The sequence below is a fragment of the Globicephala melas genome, chromosome 17 (genome assembly GCF_963455315.2).
Source record: "Globicephala melas chromosome 17, mGloMel1.2, whole genome shotgun sequence".
NCBI lineage: Eukaryota > Metazoa > Chordata > Mammalia > Artiodactyla > Delphinidae > Globicephala > Globicephala melas.
Genome location: NC_083330.1, coordinates 43,641,292 through 43,666,830, shown reverse-complemented (window position 1 = coordinate 43,666,830; position 25,539 = coordinate 43,641,292). Strand labels below are relative to the sequence as shown.

Here is a 25,539-nt window from a genome sequence, read left to right as displayed (position 1 = left end):
TCTGAGTTTCATCTTAACCCCAAACACTGGTTCTGTCTTTATTGACTCTGCCTTTATTTTTATGAAATAAATATTTTTAATAAGTCCATGGGAAATTTGCTGTGTGTAGTATTTTGTACTTGTTGACGTTTCTTTAAGCATTGTGCTGTATTTCTCATGTGTTCTGTTTTCCAGCTAAGTACAGTGGCAAGGCCTTTTAAGAGGATGCTCCATTCTATTTTCTTATTTCTTCCTTCCAGAGATTGTAACACTGTGTTCCATTTATAGTGAGGGTTCACTCTTGACTGACTGAAAACGATTTGAAGATCTACATTATAATCTGTTGGTATCAGAATTAGAGAATAATATTGGCATGTTTTAAGACATTTTAGTATAAGCATAATATTGTTTCTGTTTTTTTGCAGGAAGATTCTTTGGCAACAGATGATTTCCTTGTGGACTACTTTAATGAATTCCTAAGCCTTCCAGTGAGTATATTATTATGTTCTGTGGAATATATTATCAAAGCAAAATATTGTAAACACTGGATTATCTTGTGAAACAAATTTATCAGGGATGATATTTTTTAAATACTAATTAAAGCATTTAGATAAAGTTTTGCCTTTTTATGGAGTTAATCATTTAGGTTTGAATCATATTTGGGAATTGAAGAAGCTGGGTCAGTTATACTACAATAAAAGTAAATAAATAAAAGAAAAAAAACCTTGAATTTTTTGAACAATCAAAAGCATTCTGTACAAAATCAGATACAGTTGTATTTGGGTATCATTTTACACTTTGAACTGAGGTGATAAGGAGAGAATATAAAAAAATTTAAGAAACTGAATTTCTTGCCTCTAGGCAATTATTGTCATCCTCTTGGACAGATATTAAAGTGGAATTTGTGTTTAAGGAAACTAGCGTTTTATATCGATAGTAAATAAGACTCGAGATGTTGGTGTAACATAGGTAGATGCCAAATAAGAGATTTTTGGTCTTAGACAGAGTGACTGGTAGAGTAAGTATTGAGGGATTTAGAAAAAGTGAAATGGGGATGCATTAAAAACACTTCTACTGGGCTTCCCTGGTGGCGCAGCGGTTGGGAGTCCGCCTGCCAATGCAGGGGACACGGGTTCGTGCCCCGGTCTGGAAGGATCCCACATGCCGCGGAGCGGCTGGGCCCGTGAGCCAGGGCCACTGGGCCTGCGCGTCCGGAGCCTGTGCTCAGCAGCAGGAGAGGCCACAACAGTGAGAGACCCGCGTACCACACACAAAAACAAACAAACAAAAACACTTATACTGTTGTATAGAAATAAAGTTCATCAGGAATGTCAGATGAAAGAAAGTTAGATAAGAAAAGGGTTTTATTATTGTTATGGAAACTTTTTTCATTCAAATTCTTACTAGGCAAAATTTGAAATATAAAAAGTCACAAATAATTTTAAAGGGACTGGACCCTAAAATGAGTAATCTCTTAAAGCCCAACCACTGAAAATGATTTTTGAAGGGAACATATTAGATGTATTTTTTTGTCTAGATTAGCTTTTGTGTATATGTATGTATCTATGCATGCATGTTTGTTGTGTTTCCTTTTTTCCAAAAAGAATCTGCGATTTCTCCTCCACCTGGCATGCTAGGTGTTTGGGACCATTATGGGGGTCAGGTTGAGACACCAAGCCACGCTCTCCCCTTGCAGCATCAGGCTTGAGCCACATTACAGGACACCCCTGGAGCTTCTTTTGTGGTCTGACTCTTCAGCTTTCATTGTCTAATTGTATATTATAAAAAACCCAGCCGAGTCACAAAGTTGTCAGAATTTTGCTCTTCTGGATTATGTAGTCTTTCCTCTAGGCTCTGCATTCTCCATTCTTCCTCCAAAACAAGTACATTTTTGTGAAGTTTTAAAAAGGAAAATCTTTATATTGGGTCTAATTTCAGTTTCTCAAGATTTACATTTCATTGTCTCAAGATTTATGATTATCTTGACTTTGACTTGCTTTAGAAAATAAATTCCCCTGCCTAACTTTCTTTCTAAAAATATTTTTAAATTATAGAAGAAATATTACAATAGTATAGAAAATTAACTTCAAACGTAAGAAAAACTCAGCTGAAGTCCTGCCATCCAGTTAGAATAGACGTGACCTTTTTTTGTACATTTGCTTCAAGGCTTTAGTTGAATTGACTGAATGTGGTTTCTGTTGAACTCTGTCTCTGCAATAATGTTTTTCATCCCTCCCCAGCAGTTTCGCCCCTTCATATGTCCCATGTAGCCCACCTGGGCCACTTCTCTCTCTTTTCTGTCTCTCCAAATTCTTCTGCTTTTACATTCTCTGTCTCTCTCTCTTTCTGTCTCTCTCTGTCTCTGTTTCTCTTCCTCTCCTTCCTTTGCATTTACATTTGGTACCACACAATCTACTTATTAACTACCCATGCTTCATGCCACAAGATGGGAGGAGGGGAAATGTCACAGGTTTTCAAAAAGAATTTGGAGGCAGGGAGGAGAAGGAATAATGGATTCTTACACCAAGTTCCTAGCAAGATTCTAGAACAGATTAGTAATGTTTGGTTTATGAGCACTTAGCTAAGAATTAGAAGCCAGCATGGGTTTACTGAGAATTAGTGAGCCAAACTAATCTCTGTCTCTTTTTTTTGGATAGTTTTGAACTGACACTTTAGGGAACAATAAATTTAATGTATTAGGATTTCAGTAAATAATAGTAATGATAGCAAATTGAACCATGTTACTTCCTGCTCAGAACTTTGTCTAGCGGATTCTCATTACACTAAGAATAAAATCTGAAATCCTCTATGACCTGACTCTTGCCATCTCTTGGTCTTTATTTCCTATGCCTCTTCCCCTTGTTAATTCTTTTCCAGTCTAACTGGAAAACTTGGCCTTCTTTATGTTTCTCAGACATGAACATGCCAATGGTACTCAGGGCCTTTCAGCCTGGAAGGCTCTTCCCTGAGATATCTGTATCACTTTCTCTCTGATTTTTATCACTTCTGTTCAGGAAGCCTTCCCTCCCAACCTTGTCTAAAACAATACATCAAACACATGCTCCACTTATGCTGCTGTATTTGTCTGCAAAGCCCTATCATGATCTGTGAAATTCGTTCTGAAATATTTGAAAGAGTTCACTAATCACAACTAGAAGGGGTTGACTCTTAACAGATGACAGATTGAAATCCAGATTCCTTAATATGGACTCTTTGCAACATGGCCTCAGTAGAGCCTTTCTAGCTTTGTCTCTAGCTTCGTACTTCTTATGTCACCCTGTGCGCTCTTTCCTGCTTCCCCCAATTACCCTCCCTCACCTTAACCACACGTGCTCTTCCTGTGCTCATCTCCCAGTGTAGTGGCTAGGAAAGGGGGGCAGGCAGAACTGTTTGCGCTCAGCCCCTCCACTCATTCCTCATGTGATCTTAGACACATTCCTTAATTACCTAATTCTTCGATTCCTTTCTCTACCAAAACAATACAACTATCATACAAGATTGTTATGAAATGAGGTAATGTACATTAAGTGCCTGGCACAGAATTAGTGCTTCTCTTTCCTTTCCCTCACTGACTAGCCCATCTTGTCTTCCATTCCTGAAACATGAGGCGTGGTCACTATTTAATTGGATTGATGGATCATTGTCATTCTAGAGAATAGTCTGTCCCATGCAAATCTGTCATTGGCTTTGACGTTTAAAAATTATTTTTTATCGGAGACTTGGATGAAACACTGCAAGTGAACCAGTGTTTTTCCAGCTTAAGGTCACTCAGCTAGTAAGTGACAGGGTCCACTCAGGTCCACATGGCTCAAAAACTTGTCTTACTGCACTGTAGTGACTATAGAAATGGCAGCAGAGGGATAAACTAATAGTTTGGATAACAGAATCTGGTCTCATTTTTGTCATGGTAGTCTGAAATGGGCTAAAACAAACAAAGCTAATGTGTTTTTAGGGTGCATTAATAGAAATGTAGTTAAGATCAAGAAAAATATTAGTCTGGAGCATAGCAGGCGCTCAGTAAATGGTTTTTTGAATCGGATTGAATTGTCAGACCTCATTTGGAATATTGTGTTGCATTCTTGATGCGGTATGTTAAGAGTTGCTCTGCCAAACCAGACTCAATAAGATTCAGTTAATGGATGCTCTGGAAACCATGTCAGATGAGTGAGGGTTGAAAGACGAGTGGGTGTTGAACATGGCTTGGGAATGGGTAAAAGTGTTGTAATGAAGAGCTCTTTCCAAGTATTTGAAGCTCTGATTGAGGAAGAAGGGTTAACATATTCTGTGAAGCTAGAGGGCAGAACCAGGGCCAGCATTTATGAGGAAATTGATTTTCACTCAGTAGAAGAAAAATGTTTAAAGATTGTTTGCTAACAATAGAATGGGCTGGCTTGTGCAGAACCAAACTCCCTGTGATTGAAGATATTCAGGTATAGGTAATCATTTGGGGCAGTATTTTATAGGGGATATATGTACTGGGTGGGAGATTAGACTTTGTCAGCCAAAGAAAATTTGATTAATTTCTTCTCCTCTAAGTGTGTATTTCTTAATCTCAGGAGTTACACTGTAAATTTCCTGGGGCCAGGATAGGTCCCTTTCTTCTGTATTTCCCTAAACTTCTTGAGGACGATTTTCTTTTTATTTTTATGTCTTCCATGTAAGATCCTTGAAATAAATAAATAAACTTTCTAATCTGCCTCCACTTCTCTACCACCTGCACCTTCCCAAAAAAAAAGGCCCAACACCTAAGCTCGAGAGTGTAGACACATGTTATAACATTCTCTCTCTGAAAGAGCTCTTAAGTCGTCTAGATTTCTGAGACTTCCTTCACATCTGTAGTGCAATGCCCAAGGTCCCATAACTGGATTGTGGCGCAAATGGGCCTAGGAATCAGGCTTTCTGTCTCCTACACCATTTCTTTCTATTACACCATAACACCCTTGGGACACATTGTAAGATCCAGAAATTGACGGCTGGTAGCCTGCCTCCATGTTATTTTTTGAGGAGGGGAATCCAGGACAGTTGCTGCTATTATAAATGATTATGGCACTTTCCAAATCCTAGCTTTCATAACTTCATTCCGTTTGTTCTGGTGCCAGGTTCACTTTCAGATATTGTTTTCATTTGGTGTCTGGGAGGTTTTTTTTTTTTTTGCTGTCAACTCTTTATGGACAAGTGTTTGCTTATTAAATTTTCTTCTATGCTATAGTGTGAAAACACTTTTTTTTCCTTTTGGTTTTGCTTTGTGTGTTTTATGCTCAGTGACTGTTGTGGGATTGAGTAGATGAGCCCACATACAGATTTAGGTTGGTCCTCTGTGGGTGGTTTAGAATGTTTGTGACATTTATGGTTTGCAGAAGCTGAAGGGGTGGCCTATTCTCTACCCTCCTTGCAAGGATAGGTATGTCATGTGTTTGCCAGACCATGCTTAGCTATGTGCCTTTGGAATTTTACCATAACTTCTCTTTTTGGAATGATTCTCCACACTTTTTTAAAATCTGTAAACTATTATAATTTCTTGCAGCTTTATGAAGGAGTTATATGTTAGATTGTTGGGTAAGGGGAGAGCGAGAGAGAAAGAGAGAGAGTATGGATTTGGGGAATGGGTGGGTTGAAGTGGGGATGAAGGACTTGGGTCTTCCCTTGCCAAGATTTAAATACTCAGAGACTGATTTTTAAAGGTGTTGTTGGAGCCCTAGGTAGTACTGCTTAGTTCAGCATTTGTTCTTATGGGTGTTTTGATAAGCCTTGTAGCTCAAACATAAAGCACTCAAATTACCTAATGTAACTCATTTTTGAACTAAGGATATTTCCTATGCATTTTATGTGGCACATTATTCCTTCCATCCCACTGGTGAATATGTCCAGTAAATAGTTTATGGTTAAGCATCTAAAATGACAATAAAACTTAGATTAAAAGAAGTTGTTATTGGTAACTGACTTGTTATATTCAAGTTGTCAGATGTTTCTCATTCACTGACTAAGATGCATGTTTAAAATATAGCTTTGGAGCTCAATTAGTAGAGACAGAGTTGGAGCAGAGATGAACATGTATTAAATTAACCTAGTCATTAGTTTTTAATTTAAATACTGTTCAGCTAAATAATTTGGCACCCGGTAAGTTTCAGTGGTGCTGGGCTGGCAGTTAAAGCACATCACTAATTATTCACAGGTTTTTTTTTCCTCCTCTTTTCAAAGAAATGTGGAACCAGCAATTTATTGTGGTAAAAGTATTTTCATGCACTTGCTTTTTCTGTGAAAATATTTTTCGCACATGGATGACTGGTACTACAAAGTTAGCTTTCACCACCTTCAGGTCAATTCGTTTTAGAACATTTGGAAAATGATACCCTTGAAATAAGAAAATTAAGTAAGGGAAAAAGCAGTCTGTAACAGCTTGCAGAGGATTGGGTTTGAGGCTCAAACTGAAAATTTTTCCTATCATATGATTAAAAGCTGAGTGTTCTCTAAATCAGCCTACTCAGCTTTCTGAGGGAAAGTCTTCCTCCATCGTTCATTTCTATCTCCCCCACTTTACGTGTCTTTTATTGTCACATACTAAACTAATTTGAGCAGTTTTGTAGATAAGCTTAGAAACGGTTAAAAACAAGAGGACATGACGTGTGAGAGAGATTCTTCTTAAGCAGACAACAGGACTTCGGAGAATAAAGCCCAGGGTTCTTTCTCCTATAGACCATAGATGGTATAGACCATAGATGGCCAGCCCTTCCGTGTATGTGAACACGCATGAAAGTCAGCATGAAGTAGGAAACAGAATGTGGGCTTTGAAGTTTGCTCAACCTGGATTCTGTCTCCCCCTAGTTAAAAACTCTGCAGTGGCTCCCCATCATTCTAAAGCAATGATTCTCAAACTTGAGCATGCATCAGAATCACCTGAGGGCTTGTTAAACACAGACTACTGGGACCACCCTCAGAGTTTCTGATTATGGGGTGAGGCCCAAGAATCTGCATTTCTAACAGGTTCCTAGGTGATGCTGATGCTGCTGGTCCAGGGACACCCTCTGAGAATCACTGATTTGAGAGAGTAAGTTGAGAGTTATGGCATAAATAGAAAGTCCTTGGTGAACTTGTCCTCTGCCTTTCTCTCCAGGCTTCCATCATGTTATTCTCCCCTCGAATATTAAGCTTCAGCAACGTCAAACTGCTTGCAAGTCCTCAAAAGCAGCCTGTTGTCTGGTGCTCCTTGTCTATTGTTCTTTTCTTTTTTTTAAGCCTTGCCTTCCCTGGCTCTTAGCCTCATTCTCCCATCTTCAAAGGCACCAATGTTGCATCTCTCTGTGCCTTTATTCAGTAGTCAGGACTTCCTCTGACCACGGCTGGGAAATGTTCTCTCTGATTTTTTTAAAAAATTAATTAATTAATTAATTTATTTATTTTGGGCTGTGTTGGGTCTTCATTTCTGTGCAAGGGCTTTCTCTAGTTGTGGCAAGTGGGGGCCACTCTTCATCGCAGTGCGCGGGCCTCTCACTATCGCGGCCTCTCTTGTTGCGGAGCACAGGCTCCTGACGCGCAGGCTCAGTAGTTGTGGCTCACAGGCTTAGTTGCTCCGCGGCATGTGGGATCCTCCCAGACCAGGGCTCGAACCTGTGTCCCCTGCATTAGCAGGCAGATTCTCAACCACTGCGCCACCAGGGAAGCCCCTCCTTGTCCATTGTTGGTGCATGTATCTCGATACACTTGCTATTTCTTTTGCTGAATTCCCTTCTCTCCCTCATCTGGCTGTTGAGACTGCCTGTTTATTCTTCCAGACTCAGGTTTCTCTATACAACTTCCTTAATTTCCTAAAGATAGTTAACAAATCCTTCTGTGCCATCACTCTAGTTTGTATATACTTCTATTGTAGTTATTGTGGGTTAAAGTGGACTTGCCTTATACACGCGTTATTACTCAAAATGAATTATTCGTGCTCTGCAGAGTGAGCGAGGGTGATTTAAAGAGTGAGAGTGACTGTTTACCAGTCCACAAACACACATAGACCAGTCTGTGAACATCCTAGAGAGCGTGTGAGATGAAAGATGAGAATCTGCCACTCCCTTAGTGGCTCTTATCCCTCTTGCCTCTTAGTGTAGTCATCTTCTTATGCTGAGGGTGATTCTCGTGGTAAACATACATAGTTTTGTATAACATGAGCTTTAAACACAAGGCCACCACTTTATCTGGTCCCTAAATAAAGAAGTAGTGACACATTTCAATGAGGAAAAATGGACTGTGATAAACTTCTTGAAAGATAGAACAACACGATACTAAGTGTTTTCAAGGATTTCAAGGGATAGTTTTGACTAAATATGATTTCACCTTATGTGCTGACTGTAGGACCACTTTTCCTTGTCTCACATCTCAGTTCATGTCTTGGGATGTGAGCCCTGTTGATTTTCAAAATCAGGGGCTCATCTCTCATGCGCAGGTCTTTAAAGTTGGGATGCCTGATGTGGGGTTTGAACCCTTTGCTCCTCATGGAGAAGCTCTGGGTTTCGAGTTGCCTCGCAGGGTCACTGCACCAGGGGTGGGGTTTATGGCAAGGTTGTGTCCCAGCTTCTCCTACCTGTTTGATGTGGTTTACATCTTGTTTGCCCAGTGTGTAGTCATCACTCAGCCAGCCTTTTGGCTTCTTTATGAGGAAATTGTTCCATATGTAGCTGTGGACTTAGTGTGTCCACTGGAGGAGACATATTCAGGATCTTCCTAAGCTGCCATCTTACTGTAGGTTGAGTCTTTATTAAAAAATATGTGTGTGTGTGTGTGTGTATATATATATATATATATATATATATATATACACCCATATATACACACAAACACATAATAGGTATTTATACATATACACATATATTTCTAACTCCAATTTTATAACATCCTGCCATTTATTAAATTTTAACTATAGTATATCTAGCAATCTGTTAGTAAAACTTGGAAGAACTGATGCTCTCCCTAGTACACTTACTGATCCAAGGGAAAGGGCTTAATGTCTTCTACTACCTGGCTAAATATATATAAATTAATCCACATGAGTATGCAGTTCTCTGAAGGAATCCTAAAATAAATTAATATTCTGGAAAAGGGACCTGATTCTGGATTTGGAGGGCAAAATGAGAAAAGACACAGCCAATCCACCATATACTTGCTATGGAGATAGAGGCCCCAAACATGTTAGTGATTTACCCAGAGTCACAGAGCTACTTATTGGCAAGCTGGTATTCAAACTCAAGACTCCTGACTGTTGTATATTAACTGACTGACTTTAAATAAAAGTTGGCAGCATTTAGTAATTACTGAGAAAAGCTCAGAAATATTGTCTTTCACTCTCCCTCCTTTTTTTGGTCACAGTGAATGGAACGGTGTTGAAATAGTCTTAAATGAAGAACACATTTTACTTAATTTTCTCCTTTTGGGCAAGGGAGACTTAGCTTTCATGGCTCCTGGGAATGAAAGAGACAACAGGAGTGTTATTTCTTCTTACTTTACTCATTCTTCCCTAGTAATCCACCCCCTTCTAAGAGAATAACATTGCCTCATAGAGACCAGGTGTGTATTTCTTTCCAGTTCCAAAGAAGCACAGAGATAAGAGGTTTATGCAAAAGGAATTTCTGCCATAATATATCCTGACACTTATCTCATGGCATAAATACATTTGGAAAAGAAGGATTCAGTGGGTTCCCTTACCTGTAGTCAAGAGATATCTAAGCTTCTAAAATGAAAGAGGTAATGATTAAGAATACAAAACTTTGTGTAAGTATATATGCATACATGTAAATATCAAGTCTTCTTGGAGACAGTGAGTTTCTGGTTTTTAAAATTGTAAGACGTATTTCACAAATTTTCACAAATAAATTTCACAAATTTATTTTGCAGACCTTTTCAGAGGCAATTAGATTTAATGTGGACTATGGAGTTTTTGAAGTAGTTAACAATGCTCCACAACTTCTGGAAAAGCAACTGAAAAAAATTCTCTTCAACCAGCAACCTCGAAATCCCATCTATGATGTTGTAAGAAAAGGAAGGAGTGATATTAAACCTGTTCAAGTGAATGCCCCTTATGAAGATGAGACCATTAGTGTCAACTACAATATCATGGTAAGAAAGTATATTTGAGTTTATATCTTACTAGGTAGATAAAGCATTAAGTGAGATTAATATCAGGTTCCTTGGGCTTCCCTTTCTGAAGTGTAACTGTATCTATTAAATTTTATTGTACTTGTACAAAGTATTTGTTAGTTACTGTATAATCTTATTCATATCAAATGGCCAGTTTAGTCTAGCAATTTGTTGATATTTGATTATCAATATGAGAAGGTTCATGTAATTTACTTTGAATATTTAGAAAATAAGTTTAATTTGGGGCAGTATAAATATATGTATGCTTTACAGTTTAGATGCATTCTAGAAAGTGTGGGTATATAGGCGTACCTTGGAGATATTGCACGTTTGGCTCCAGACCACCACAACAAAGTGAATATCATGATAAAGCAAGTCATACAATTATTTTGGTTTCCCAGTGCATATAAAAATTATGTTTACACTACACTGTAGTCTATTAAGTGTATCATGGCATTATGTCTTAAAAAGCAATGTACATACCTTAATTTAAAAAATACTTTACCGCTAAAAAACACTAACCATCATCTGAGCGTTCAGCAAGTCATAGTAGTAACATCAAAGATAACTGATCACAGATCACCATAACAAATGTAAAAATAATGAACATGATTGAAATATTGCAAGAATTACCAAAATGTGACACAGAAACATGAAGTGAGCAAATACTGTGGGAAGAATGGTGCTGATAGACTCGCCTGCCACAGGGATGCCACTAACCTTCAGTTTGTAAAAAACACAGTATCCATGAGGCACAATAAAGCAAAGCACAATAAAACAAGTTATGCCTGTGCAGTGAATTTATTTCATTTGAGTTCTATCCTATCAAGCATTTGGGAATTGAGATTTCTGTCTTTTAATTATTATATTAGTTTCAGGTATACAACACAGTGATTTGATGTTTTTATACATTGTGAAATGAAAACCACAATAAGTCTAGTTACCATCTGTCACTATACAAGGTTATTACAATATTATTAAGTATGTTCCCTATGCTATACTTTTTATCCCTGAGACTTATTTTATAATTGGAAGTTTGTACGGCTTAACTCCCTTTACCTATTTTGCCCTTTCCCCCGCCCCCAGAGGTGGAGTTGCTGGATCATATGGTAGTTCTAGTTTTAATTCTTTGAGGAAACTCCATCCTGTTTTCCATAGTAGTTGTACCAATTTACAGTGCGCGAGAGTTCCTTTTTCTCCACGTCCTCGCCAACACTTTATTTGTTGTCTTTTTTGATAATAGCCATTCTGACAGGTGTGAGGTGATATCTCATTGTGGTTTTGATTTGCATTTCCCATCCAGTTAGTGATCTTGAGCATCTTTTCATGTACCTGTTGGACATCTGTATGTCCTCTCTGGAAAAATGTCTATTAAGGTCCTTAGCCAATTTTTAAAATTGGATTTTTTTTTTGTTGTTGTTGTTGAGTTGTATGAGTTCTTCATATAATTTGGATATTAATCCCTTATCAGATGTATCATTTGCAGATATCTTCTCTCATTCAGTAAGTGGCCTTTTTGCTTTGTTGATGGTTTCTTTTGCTGTGCAAAACTTTTTAGTTTGATGTAGTCCCATTTGTTTACTTTTGCTTTTGCTGCCCTTGCCTGAGGTGACAGATCCAAAAAAAAAAAATATATTGCTAAGACCAGTTTCAGAGAGCATATTGCTTATGTTTTCTTTTAGGAGTTTTATGCTTTCGGGTCTTACATTTAAGTCCTTAATCCATTTTGAGTTTATTTTTGTATATGGTGTAAGAAAGTGGTCTAGTTTCATTCTTTTGCATATAGTTGTCCAGTTTTCTCAACACCATTTATTGAAGAGACTGTCTTTTCCCCATGGTATAGTCTTGCCTCCTTTGTCATGGATTAATTGACCACATAAGTATGGGTTTATTTCTGGGCTCCCTATTCTGTTCCATTGATCTATATGTTTGTTTTTGTGACAATACCATCCTGTTTTGATTACTGTAGCTTTGTAGTATAGTTTGAAATCAGGGAATGTAATACCTCCTGCTTTGTTCTTCTTTTTTTAAAAATTTATTTATTTTATTATTTTATTTATTTGTTTTTTCTGGCTGCATTGGGTCTTCGTTGCTGTGCACGGGTTTTTCTCTGGTTGTGGCAAGTGGGGACTACTCTTGTGGTTCGTGGGCTTCTCATTCTGGTGGCTTCTCTTGTTGTGGAGCACGGGCTCTAGGCACGCGGCCTTCAGTAGTTGTGGCTCGCGGGCTCTAGAGTGCAGGTTCAGTAGTTGTGGCACACAGGCTTAGTTGCTCCGCGGCATGTGGGATCTTCCTGGACCAGGGATCGAACCTGTGTCCCCTGCATTGACAGGCGGATTCTCAACCACTGCACCACAAGGGAAGCCCTGTTCTTCTTTCTTAAGATTGCTTTGGATATTTGGGGTCTTTTGTCGTTTCATACAAATATAGGATTATTCTAGTTCTAGGGAAAATGCCATGGGTGTTTTGCTAGGGATTACTTTGAATCTATAGAATGCTTTGGGTAGTATGTACGTGTTAACAATATTAATTCTTCCCATCCACAGGCATGGTATATCTTTCCATTTATTTGTTCATCTTTAATTTCTTTCATCAATATCTTATAGTTTTCAGAGTACAGGTCTTTCACCTCCTTAGTTAAATTTATTCCTATGTATTTTATTCTTTTTGATGCTGTTGTAAATGTGATTGTTTTCTTAATTTTTCTTTCTGGTAGTTCATTATTAGAGTATAGAAATGCAACATATTTCTGTATATTAATTTTGTACCCTGCAACTTTACTGAATTTATTTGTTCTATTAATTTTTGGCAGAGTCTTTAGGGTATTCTATATATAGTATCATGTCATCTGCAAATAGTGACCATTTTACTTCTTTTTTTCCAGTTTGGGTGTCTTTTATTTCTTTTTCTTGTCTGGTTGCTGTCACTAGGAGTTCCAATATTATGTTGAATAAAAGTGGCAAGAGTGAGTATCCTTGTCTTGTTTCTGATCTTAGAGGAAGAATTTTCACCATTGAGTATGATGTTAGCTGTGGGTTTGTCACATGGCCTTTATTATGTTAAGGTATGTTCCCTCTGTGCCCACTTTGTTGAGAGTTTTTTTTTTTTAATCGTAAATCGATGTTGAATTTTGTCAAATGCTTTTTCTGCATCTATTGAGATGATCATATGATTTTTATTCATTTGTTAATATGGTGTATCACATTGATTTGTCAATATTGAACCATCCTTACATCCCTGGGATAAATCCCACTTGATCTGATTTATGATTCTTTTAATGTGTTATTGAATTCACCCTCTGTGTTTTATTGGGGATTTTTGCATCTTTGTTCATCAGGTATATTGGCCTGTAATTTTCTTTTTCTTTTCTTTTTTTTTTGTAGTGTCTTTGATTTTGGTATCAGGGTAATGCTGGCCTTGTTGGATGAGTTTGGAAGTGTTCCTTCCTCTTCAATTTTTTGGAATAGTTTGAGGATAAGTGTTAACTCTTTTTAAAATGTTTGGTAGAATTCCCCTGTGAAGGCTTCTGGTCTTTGACTTTTGTTTGTTGGGAGGTGTTTTTTTTTTATTATTGCTAATTCAATTTTCATTATTGGTAATTTGTCTGTTAAGATTTTCTATTTCTTCATGATTGAGTCTTAGAAGATTGTATATTTTTAGGAATTTATCCATCTCTTCTAGGTTGTCCAGCTTATTGACAAATAATTGTACTAGTTTCTTATGATTCTTTGTATTTCTGTGATGTTTGTTGTAACTTCTCTTTTATTTCTGATTTTATTTATTTGGGATCTCTCTTATTTCTTTATGAGTCTGGGTAAAGTTTATCAATTTTGTTTATCTTTTCAAAGAACTAGCTCTTCATTGATCTTTTCTTTTTTTAAGTCTCTATTTCATGTATTCCTGCTCTGATATTTATTATTTTCTTCTTTGTACTAACTTTGGGCTTCGTTTTTCTTCTTTTTCTAGTTCCTTTAGCTGTAAAGATATATTGCTTATTTGAGATTTTTCTTATTTCTTGAGGAAGGCCTGTATCACCATGAACTTCCCTCTTAGAACTGCTTTTGCTATGTCCCATAGACTTTGGAAAGTTGTGTTTTCATTTTCATTTGTTTCAAGGTATTTTTTATTTCCTCTTTGATTTCTTCACTGATCCACTGGTGGTTTAGTAGCATGTTATTTGGTCCCTCCATGTTTGTGTCTTTTCCAGTTTTCTTCTTGTACTTGATGTCTAGTTTCATACCATTGTGGTCAGAAAAGATGATTGATGTGATTTCAGTCTTCTTAAATTTATTGAGAATTGTTTTGTGGCCTAACATGTGAGCTATCCTGAGTAATGTTCCATGTGTACTTGAAAAAAAATGTGTATTATGAAATTTTTGGGTGGAATGTTCTGTATCTGTCTGTTAGGTGTATCAGGTCTACTGTGTCATTTAAAGCCGATGTTTTCTTACTGATTTTCTGTCTGGATGATCTGTCTGTTGATGTATGTTGGGCACTAAATTCCCCTACTATTATTGTGTTACTGTCTATTTCTCCTTTTGTGTGTGTTAATATTTGCTTTATATACTTAGACGCTCCTATGTTGGTGCTTAAATATTTATGAATGTTATATCCTTTTCTTGGATTGACCCTTTTTATCATTATGTAATGCCTTCCTTTGTCTTTTGTTGCAGTGTTTGTTTTAAAGTCTATTTTAGGCATGTGCAGTCAGTAAGAGGTGGGCAGAGGATGCGGGAGATGTGCGTGGCTGTGTTTCGCCGGCCCAGAAGGGGAACTGCATGCTTGAGGTGACCAGGGACTGAGCATTTCAGATCTGCTTGGTAAACCTGGTGCATCACCATGCTGGCCACAAGACTTGTGTGTCTCCAGACACTACCTTCCAGGGTTTTCCACCAAGGTTTCACCAGGGCCTCCCCTGTTGTGAAGAATTCTATCACAAAGAATCAGTGGCTCTTAACACCCAGCAGGGAATATGCCACCAAGACAAGAATTGGAATTCGGCATGGGAAAACCAGCCAAGAACTCAAGGAGACAGCTTTGGAACAATCATTGGAAAAAATATTTTAAATTGATCAGATGGAAAGATGGTTTATTGCTGCAGTTGCTCTTGGAGCTTTGTGCTACTATGGCTTGGGAATGCCAATGTCTAATGAGATTGGAGCTATTGAAAAAGCTGTAATTTGGCCTCAGTATGTGAAGGATAGAATGCATTCCATCTATATGTACTTAGCAGGAAGTATTGGCATAACAGCTTTGTCTTCCCTGGCTATGAGCAGAACTCCTGCTCTCATGAACTTCATGATGAGAGGCTGTTGGGTGACAGCTGGTGCAACCTTTGCATGCATGATTGAAGCTGGAATGCTGGTACGGAGCCCAGGCCCAAAGCGTCTTGCTTGGTTACTACATTCTGGTGTGATGGGTGCAGTGGTGGCTCTTCTGATGATGTTAGGGGGGCCTCTTCTTGTCAGAGCTGTATGGTACACGGCTGGCATTGTGGGAGGCCTCTCCACCATGGCCATGTGTGTGCCCAGTGAGAAGTTTGTGAACATGGGAGCACCCCTGGGTGTGGGCCAGGGTGTTGTCTTTGTGTCCTCACTAGGATCTGTGTTTCTTCCACCTACCACTGTGGCTGGTGCCACTCTGTACCCAGTGGCAATTTACGGTGGATTAGTTCTTTTCAGCACGTTTCTCCTGTATGACACACAGAAAGTAATCAGGCATGCAGAAGTAGTACCAGCATATGGAGTTAAAAAATATGATCCCATCAATTCGATGTTGGGAATCTACATGGACATTTTAAACATATTTATGCAAGTTGCCAGTATTCTAGCAACTGGAGGCAACAGAAAGAAGTGAAGTGACTCAGCTTCTGACTTCCTTAATACATCAGATATCTGGCTTGTCTAATAGGGGCAGATATTCTTTAAATAGTTTGTGCAAGCAGCTTTCATGGAAGTTTAGAAGATAAGAACTTGTCAACATGTTTCAAGTGTTCCAGTAATGTGATGCTTCAGGTCTGCTTTTTCTTCTGGAGAATAAACTCAGTAGTTCTCTTCCAAATAGCACACACATTTTCAATTCTCATGTTTGAGTAATTCTAAAATGTTCTAATGAATGTGAAAACCAAGTTCTGTGTTGCAGGAATTTAAGTATTTTATCTATTATTAAATTTATTTGGTTAAGTGAAATTTAGCAAACTGTGTACCTGCATCTTTCATTTGGAATGTGGAATATTAACAAGTAATGTCATAAGCGATATAGGGGTTTGGTAAAGGGACCAGAGAGAAGTAAAGGGACACCTGCAGTCTTTCTCTGAATACTTAGAACTTAACAGTCGTGTAATTGTGGTGAGCCAGTGAAGGGGTCTGGATGTTTGGAAACAAGTCATGGCTGTACATCTGCTGAACTTGTCAGAAGTGTTGAGCAGAAAACAAAGACATAGGCGATTCTCCAGGCTCTCCTTACAGTATAGATGTGATCATATTTGGCTTTTCATTGTTTGACACTGTCAGGAGAGTCCACAGTGCTAATCATATGGAGAATTCCTGTTATATATATTATGTGCGTGTGTAAGCCTTACTTTTAAGTTGTCTAGAACAAAATATCCTTAAAACATTCAGGAAAAAATATTCAAAGCATGAAAATTGTTGCATTTTTAAGTATACAAACAACATGTGCATAATTGCTGAATGTTTTTGCAAATTTATTAAAATGTTTAAAGGAATACACGCTTGCCTTTCTCATCTCTTCCAGCTTTAAAGCTTTTATCAGAGAAGCCTGTTTGTGGTTTACACTTGAGACTATGAAAGCAGTTTTTCCCCTCAGATTTGGTTTCTTGCATTCCCTCTCAGAGGAATCACTAAAAAAAGGAAGGCAAAGCAAGGCTTCTTTCATGAACCATGTCAATCAAAAATGTAATGGAGGAAATGCTTCATTAGAGTTTCCCCTAGCAGAATTTTTCTTCTCTCCTCCACAGTCCATTATTTAACTCTCTTGTGCCATTTGTAAATTTTTTGATACTGAAGAGTTATTTTTGGACATTCTTATGAATGAAATAAGTGTATGATTATTGAGATAGTTGGTGTTTTGACAAATATTTATTACAGTAATCCATAAATAACTATTCTAACCACTTCAAGTTACATAGGATGCTTATTTCTGAAATAATAAAGGTTCTGGCCAGATTAAAAAAAGTAAAGTCTATTTTATCTGATATGAGTATTGTTATCCCAGCTTTCTTTTGGTTTCCATTTGTATGGAATATCTTTTCCATCCTTTAACTTTCCGTCTGTGTGTGTCTTTAGATCTGAAGTGAATCTCCTGTAGGCAGCACATAGATGGGTCTTGTTTTCTTATCCATTCAGCCACCCCATGTCTTTTGATTGGAGCATGTAGTCTATTTACATTTAAAGTCATTATTGATAGGTATGTACTTATTAATTTTTTTCTGGTTCTTTTTGTAGTTCTTCTTTGTTCCTTTCTTCTCTCTTGCTCTCTTCCTTTGTGACTTGATGGCTTTCTTTGATGTTATGCTTGGGTTCTTTTATCTTTATTTTTTGTGTATTTATCATAGGTTTTTGTTTGTGATTCCCATGAGGTTCATGAATATAACCTATATATACATGGCAGTTTATTTTAAGTTGATAGTTGCTTAAGTTCAAATGCATTCTAAAAGCATCATTGGGCTTCCCTGGTGGCACAGTGGTTGAGAGTCCGCCTGCTGATGCAGGGGACACGGGTTCGTGCCCCGGTCCGGGAAGATCCCACATGCCACAGAGCGGTTGGGCCCGTGAGCCATGGCCGCTGAGCCTGAGTGTCTGGAGTCTGTGCTCCGCAATGGGAGAGGCCACAACAGTGAGAGGCCCACATACCACAAAAAAAATTAATAAATAAAAATAAAATAAAAGCATCATATTGTTACTACTCCCCCATGTTTTATGTTTTTGACATCATATTTTATACCTTTTTATTTTATTGTAGTTATAGTTGATTTTACTACTTTGGTCTTTTAGGCATCATACTAGCTTTTTAAGTAGCTGATATTGCCTTTACTATATATAATTTTTGCCTTTACCAGTGTAATTTTTTTCTTTCAAATATTTTCTTATCTCTATTTATGGCCTTTTCTTTTCCACTTAAAGAAGATCCTTTAACACTTCTCATAAGGGTGGTTTAGAAGTGATGAACTCCTTTATCTTTTGCTTCTCTTGGAAACTCTTTATCTTTCCTTTAATTCTGAACGATAATCTTGCCAAGTAGAGCATTCGTGGTTGTAAGTTTTTATTTTCCAGCCCTTTAATATATTATGCCACTCTCTTCTGGCCTGAAAAGGTACTGCTGAAAAATAAGCTTGTAGTCTTATGGAAGTTCCCTCGTATGTGACTAGTTATTTTTCTCTTGCTGCCTTTGAAATTCTTCCTTTATCTTTAATTTTGCTGTTTTAATTATGGTATATTTTGGTGTGGATCTCTTTGGGTTCATCTTCTTTGGGACTCTGTGTGCTTCCTGGTTCTCAATATCTATGTCCTTCTCCAGTTTAGGGAAGTTTTCAGCCATTATTTCTTCAAATAAGCTTTTGCCCCTTTCTCTCTCTCTCTTCCTTCTGAGTCATCTACAAATTTTAGTATGCCTGATGTTGTCTCAGAGGTCCCATAAACTATCCTCATTTTTTTAAAAAAACTTTTTTCTCTTCTGATTGGGTGATATCCACTTTTCTGTCTTACAGATCGCTGATCTCTTCTTCAATATCATCTATTTTGCTATCAATCCCCTCTAGTGTATTTTTCATTTCAGTTATTGTATACTTCAGCTCTGATTGGTTCTTTCTTATATTTTCTGACTCTGTTGAAGTTCTCATTGTGTTTCTCCTTTCTTCTCCCAAGTTCAATGAGCACCTTTATTATTATTACTTTGAACTATTTATAAGGTACCTTTATTATATCCATTTTGTTAAGCTTTTTTTTTTCCTGAAGTTTTAGCTTGTTCTCTTTTTTTGGAACATATTCCTCTGTCTCCTCTGTTTGACTTTCTGTATTTTTTAAAATTTTATTTTATTTATTTTTTTATACAGTAGGTTCTTATTAGTCATCAATTTTATACACATCAGTGTGTACATGTCAATCCCAATCACCCAATTCAGCACACCACCCCCACCACCCCCTGCCACTTTCCCCCATTGGTTTCCATACGTTTGTTCTGTACATCTGTGTCTCAGTTTCTGCCCTGCAAACCGGTTCATCTGTACCATTTTTCTAGGTTCCACATATATACCTTAATATATGATATTTGTTTTTCTCTTTCTGACTTACTTCACTCTGTACGACAGTCTCTAGATCCATCCCCGTCTCAACAAATGACCCAATTTTGTTCCTTTTTATGGCTGAGTAATATTCCATTTTATGTATGTACCACATCTTCTTTATCCATTCGTCTGTCGATGGGCATTTAGGTTGCTTCCATGACCTGCCTATTGTAAATGGTGCTACAATGAACATTGGGGTGCATGTGTGTTTTTTGAATTATGGTTTTCTCTGGGTTTATGCCCAGTAGTGGGATTGCTGGATCATATGGTAATTCTATTTTTACTTTTTTAAGGAACCTCGATACTGTTCTCCATAGTGGCTGTATCAATTTACATTCCCACCAACAGTACAAGAGGATTCCCTTTCTCCACACCCTATCCAGCATATGTTGTTTGTAGATTTTCTGAAGATGCCTATTCTAACTGGTGTGAGGTGGTACCTCATTGTAGTTTTGATTTCCATTTCTCCAGTAGTGATCTTGAGCAGCTTTTCATGTGCTACTTGGCCATCTGTATGTCTTCTTTTGAGAAATGTCTGTTTAGGTCTTCTGCCCATTTTTGGATTGGGTTCTTTGTTTTTTTAATATTGAGCTGCATGAGCTGTTTATATATTTTGGAGATTAATCCTTTGTCTGTTGATTCGTTTGCAGATATTTTCTCCCATTCTGAGGGTTGTCTTTTCGTCTTGTTTATGGTTTCCTTTGCTGTGCAAAAGCTTTGAAGTTTCATTAGGTCCCATTTATCTTTGTTTTTATTTCCATTACTTTAGGAGGTAGATCAAAAAAGGTCTTGCTGTGATTCATGTCAAAGAGTGTTCTTCCTATGTTTTTCTCTAAGAGTTTTATAGTGTCCGGTCTTACATTTAGGGCTCTAATACATTTTGAGTTTATTTTTGTGTATGGTGTGAGGGAGTGTTCTAATTTCATTCTTTTACATGTAGCTGTCCAGTTTTCCCAGCACCATTTATTGAAGAGACTGTCTTTTCTCCATTGTATATCCTTGCCTCCTTTGTCATAGACTAGTTGACCATAGGTGTGTGGGTTTATCTGTGGCCTTTCTATCTTCTTCCATTCATCTATGTTTCTGTTTTTGTGCCAGTACCATATTGTCTTGATTACTGTAGCTTTGTAGTATAGTCTGAAGTCAGGGAGTCTGATTCTTCCAGCTCTGTTCTTTTCCCTCAAGACTGCTTTGGCTTTTTGGGATCTTTTGTGTCTCCATACAAATTTTAAGATTTTTTGTTCTAGTTCTGTAAAAAACGCCATTGGTAATTTGATAGGGATTGCATTGAATCTGTAGATTGCGTTGGGTAGTATAGTCATTTTCACAATGTTGATTCTTCCAATCCAAGAACATGGTATATCATGGTACGTCTATTGGTATCATCATTAATTTCTTTCATCAGTGTCTTATAGTTTTCCGCATACAGGTCTTTTGTCTCCCTAGGTAGGTTTATTCCTAGGTATTTTATTCTTTTTGTTGCCATGGTAAATGGGAGTGTTTCCTTAATTTCTCTTTCGGATTTTTCATCATTAGTGTAAAAGAATGCAAGAGATTTCTGTGAATTAATATTGTATCCTGAAACTTTACCAAATTCATTGATTAGCTCTAGTAGTTTTCTGGTGGCATCTTTAGGATTCTCTGTGTATAGTATCATGTCATCTGCAAACAGTGACAGTTTTATTCATTCTTTTCCAATTTGTATTCCTTTTATTTCTTTTTCTTCTCTGATTGCCGTGGCTAGGACTTCCAAAACTATGTTGAATAATAGTGGTAAGGGTGGACATCCTTGTCTCGTTCCTGATATTAGAGGAAATGCTTTCAGTTTTTCACCATTGAGAATGATGTTTGCTGTGGGTTTGTTGTATATGACCTTTATTATGTTGAGGTAGGTTTCCCTATGCCCACTTTCTGGAGTTTTATCATAAATGGGTATTGAATTTTGTGAAAAGCTTTTTCTGCAAGTATTGAGATGATCATATGGTTTTTCTTCAATTTGTTAATATGGTGTATCACATTGATTGATTTGCATATATTGAAGAATCCTTGCATCCCTGGGATAAATCCCACTTGATCATGTTTTATGATCCTTTTAATGTCTTGTTGGATTCTGTTTGCTAGTATTTTGTTGAGGATTTTTGCATCTATATTCGTCAGTGATATTGGTCTGTAATTTTCTTTTTTGTAGTATCTTTGTCTGGTTTTGGTATCAGGGTGATGGTGGCCTCATAGAATGAGCTTGGGAGTGTTCTTTCCTCTGCAATTTTTGGAATAGTTTGAGTAGGATGGGTGTTAGCTCTTCTCTAAATGTTTGATAGAATTCACCTGTGAAGCCATCTGGTCCTGGACTTTTGTTTGTTGGAAATTTTTTTTTTTTTTTTTTTTTTGCGGTACGCGGGCTTCTCACTGCCGTGGCCTCTCCTGTTGTGGAGCACAGGCTCCGGATGCGCAGGCTCAGCGGCCAGGGCTTACGGGCCCAGTTGCTCCGTGGCATGTGGGATCTTCCCGGACCAGGGCACGAATCCGTGTCCCCTGCATTGGCAGGTGGACTCTGAACCACTGCGCCACCAGGGAAGCCCCTGCTGGAAGATTTTTAATCACAGTTTCAATTTCATTACTTGTGATTGGTCTGTTCATATTTTCTGTTTCTTCCTGGTTCAGTCTTGGAAGGTTATACCTTTCTAAGAATCTGTCCATTTCTTCCAGGTTGTCCATTTTATTGGCACAGAGTTGCTTGTAGTAGTGTCTTAGGATGCTTTGTCTTTCTGCGGTGTCTGTTGTAACTACTCCTTTTTCATTTCTGATTTTATTGATTTGAGTCCTCTCCCTCTTTTTCTTGAGGAGTCTGGCTAATGGTTTATCAATTTTGTTTATCTTCTCAAAGAACCAGCTTTTAGTTTTATTTATATTTGCTATATTGTTTTCTTTGTTTCTATTTCATTTATTTTTGCTCTATCTTTATGATTTCTTTCCTTCTGCTAACTTTGGGTTTTGTTTGTTTTGCCTTCTCTAGTTCCTTTAGGTGTAAGGTTAGATTGTTTATTTGAGATTTTTCTTGTTTCTTGAGGTAGGCTTGTATAGCTATAAACTTTTTTTTAAAGTCCCCCACGATTATTGTGTTTCTGTCGATTTCCTCTTTTATAGCTGTTAGCAGTTGCCTTATGTTGAGGTGCTTCTATGTTGGATGCATATATATTTATAATTGTTATATCATCTTCTTGGATCGATCCGCTGATCATTGTGTAGTGTCCTTCCTTGTCTCTTGTAACATTCTTTATTTTAAAGTCTATTTTTTCTGATACGAGTATTGCTACTCCAGCTTTCTCTTAATTTCCATTTGCATGGAATATCTTTTTCCATCCCCTCACTTTCAATATGTACGTGTCCCTAGGTCTGAAGTGGGTCTCTCGTGGACAGCATACATATGGGTCTTGCTTTTGTATCCATTCAGCAAGCCTGTGTCTTTTGGTTGGAGCATTTAATCCATTTATGTTTAAGGTAATTATCGATATGTATGTTCCTATGACCATTTTCCTAATTGTTTTGGGTTTGTTTTTGTAGGTCCTTTTCTTCTCCTGTGTTTCTCACTTAGAGAAGTTCCTTTAGCATTTGTTGTAGAGCTGGTTTAGTGGTGCTGAATTCTCTTAACTTTTGCTTGTCAGTAAAGCTTTTGATTTCTTCATCGAATCTGAATGAGATCCTTGCCAGGTAGAGTAATCTTGCTTGTAGGTTCTTCCCTTTCATCACTTTAAATATATCATGCCACTCCCTTCTGGCTTGTAGAGTTTCTGCTGAGAAATCAACCATTAACCTTATGGGATTTCCCTTGTATGTTATTTGTCATTTTTCCCTCGCTGCTTTCAGTAATTTTTCTTTGTCTTTAATTTTTGCCAATTTGATTAGTATGTGTTTCGGTGTGTTTCTCCTTGGGTTTATCCTGTATGGGACTCTGTGCTTCCTGAACTTGGGTGGCTATTTCCTTTCCCATGTTAGGGAAGTTTTCGACTATAATCTCTTCAAATATTTTCTCTGGTCCTTTCTCTCTCTCTTCTCCTTCTGGGACCCCTATAATGCGAATGTTGTTGCATTTAATGTTGTCCCAGAGGTCTCTTAAGCTGTCTTCATTTCTTTTCATTCTTTTTTCTTTATTCTCTTCCGCAGCAGTGAATTCTACCAGTCTCTCTTCCAGGTCACTTATCCGTTCTTCTGCCTTAGTTATTCTGCTATTGTTTCATTCTAGTGTAGTTTTCATTTCAGTTATTCTACTGTTCATCTCTGTTTGTTTGTTCTTTAATTCTTCTAGGTCTTTGTTAAACATTTCTTGCATCGTCTCGATCTTTGCCTCCATTCTTTTTCTGAGGTCCTGGATCATCTTCACTATCATTATTCTGAATTCTTTTTCTGGAAGGTTGCCTATCTCCACTTCATTGAGTTGTTTTTCTGGAGCTTTATCTTGTTCCTTCATCTGGTACATAGCCCTCTGCCTTTTCTTCCTTTCTATCTTTCTGGGAATGTGGTTTTTGTTCCACAGGCTGCAGGATTGTAGTTCTTCTTGCTTTTGCTGTCTGCCCTCTGGTGGATGAGACTATCTAAGAGGCTTGTGCAAGCTTCCTGACTGGGGGGACTGGTGATAGGTAGAGCTGGGTATTGCTCTGGTGGGCAGAGCTCAGTAAAACTTTAATCTGCTTGACTGCTGATGGGTGGGGCTGGGTTCCCTCTCTGTTGTTTGTTTGGCCTAAGGCAACCCCACACTGGAACCTACCTGGGCTCTTTGGTGGGGTTAGTGGCAGACTCTGGGAGAGCTCATGCCTAGGAGTACTTCCCAGAACCTCTGCTGCCAGTTTCCTTGTCCTCACGGTGAGCCACAGCCACCCTCCACCTGTGCAGGAGACCCTCCAACACTAGCAGGTAGATCTAGTTCAGTCTCCCTTGGGGTCACTGCTCCTTCCCCTGGGTCCCGATTTGTACACTATTTTGTGTGTGCCCTCCAGAGTGGAGTGCCTGTTTCCCCCAGTCCTGTCGAAGTCCTGCAGTCAAATCCCGCTAGCCTTCAATGTCTGATTCTCTAGGTCCTGTTGCCGGATCCCCAGGTTTGGAAGCCTGACGTGAGGCTCAGAACCTCCACTCCAGTGGGTGAACTTCTGTGGGATTAGTGTTCTCCAGTCTGTGTGTCACCCACCCAGCAGTTATGAGATTTGATTTTACTGTGATTGCCCCCCTGCCCCCGTCTCATTGTGGCTTCTCCTTTGTCTTTGGATGTGGGGTATCTTTTTTGGTGAGTTCCAGTGTCTTCCTGTTGATGATTGTTCAGCAGCTAGTTGTGATTCTGGTGTTCTTGCAAGATGGAGTGAGAGCATGTCCTTCTACTCTGCCATCTTGGTTCAGTGACTTTCTGTATTTGATTCTGTGAATCAGGCCAAACAGCTACCTCTTCTGATGTTGAAGATGTGGCCTTGTGTAGGAGCATTCCTTGTGTAAAGTGCTTGTGCTAGGAAGCTTTGGAATGCCAGCTGGAGCTGGAGAGGATGTGGACTGGGATGGGGGGGGTGTCCCCAGGGCATACAGCATCGGGGCTCCCTTGGTAGGATGGTTGGAGTTGGAGTAGGCCCATGCCAAGGTTTCCCCAGACGTGCCTCTCCAGGGCTGCTCTAGCAAGATAACTGTAGCTGGAGTGGGTGCAGGTTGAGTATTCCCAGGTTGCACTGCATGGGGTTGAGATTTCTGATCTTGAAATTACATTGTGTGGCTCTGAGTCCCTGACGTTAAATTCTCTCAGCTTCTGAATTTTGTCTCCCTAGCATGATGTATAAGAACTTGGGTTCTGATATTGGCTCTTCAACTTACTAGACTGTGCTTTTATACAAGTCATTTTGATGAGCCTCATTTTCCTCATCTGTCAAATGATGCCTTCAATACCTACTGCTTAGGTTTGTTATATGAATCAAATGAAAATAATAATGTGTAACAATACTGTTTTCTCTTGATTTAAAATGTCTGAGGGACATTTTAAGCTAACATATATCTAATACTTAAAACATAGCTCTTCTCCAGCCTGGAAAGTCTTCAATTCTTCTTTTACTGAATTCAGATATATTTCTGTCTTTCTTGTTTAATTTCATCAAATTAAATGTATTAATAATAATAAC

The 25,539-nt window shown here is 38.2% G+C and overlaps 1 protein-coding gene and 1 pseudogene across 5 annotated transcripts in view; both read left to right on the top strand.

The window, feature by feature from the left end:
* Positions 1-25,539, top strand: part of RGS22 (regulator of G protein signaling 22) — a 165,660-nt gene that overhangs the window by 13,762 nt on the left and 126,359 nt on the right. For all 5 annotated transcript variants that reach the window (XM_060287494.1, XM_060287496.1, XM_060287493.1 and 2 more), the window contains exons 3-4: positions 405-467; positions 9,850-10,071. In XM_060287494.1, coding sequence (XP_060143477.1) covers positions 405-467; positions 9,850-10,071 — 285 coding nt within the window. The remainder of the gene's footprint in view (positions 1-404; positions 468-9,849; positions 10,072-25,539) is intronic.
* LOC115856597 (growth hormone-inducible transmembrane protein pseudogene) lies at positions 14,932-15,948 on the top strand (annotated as a pseudogene).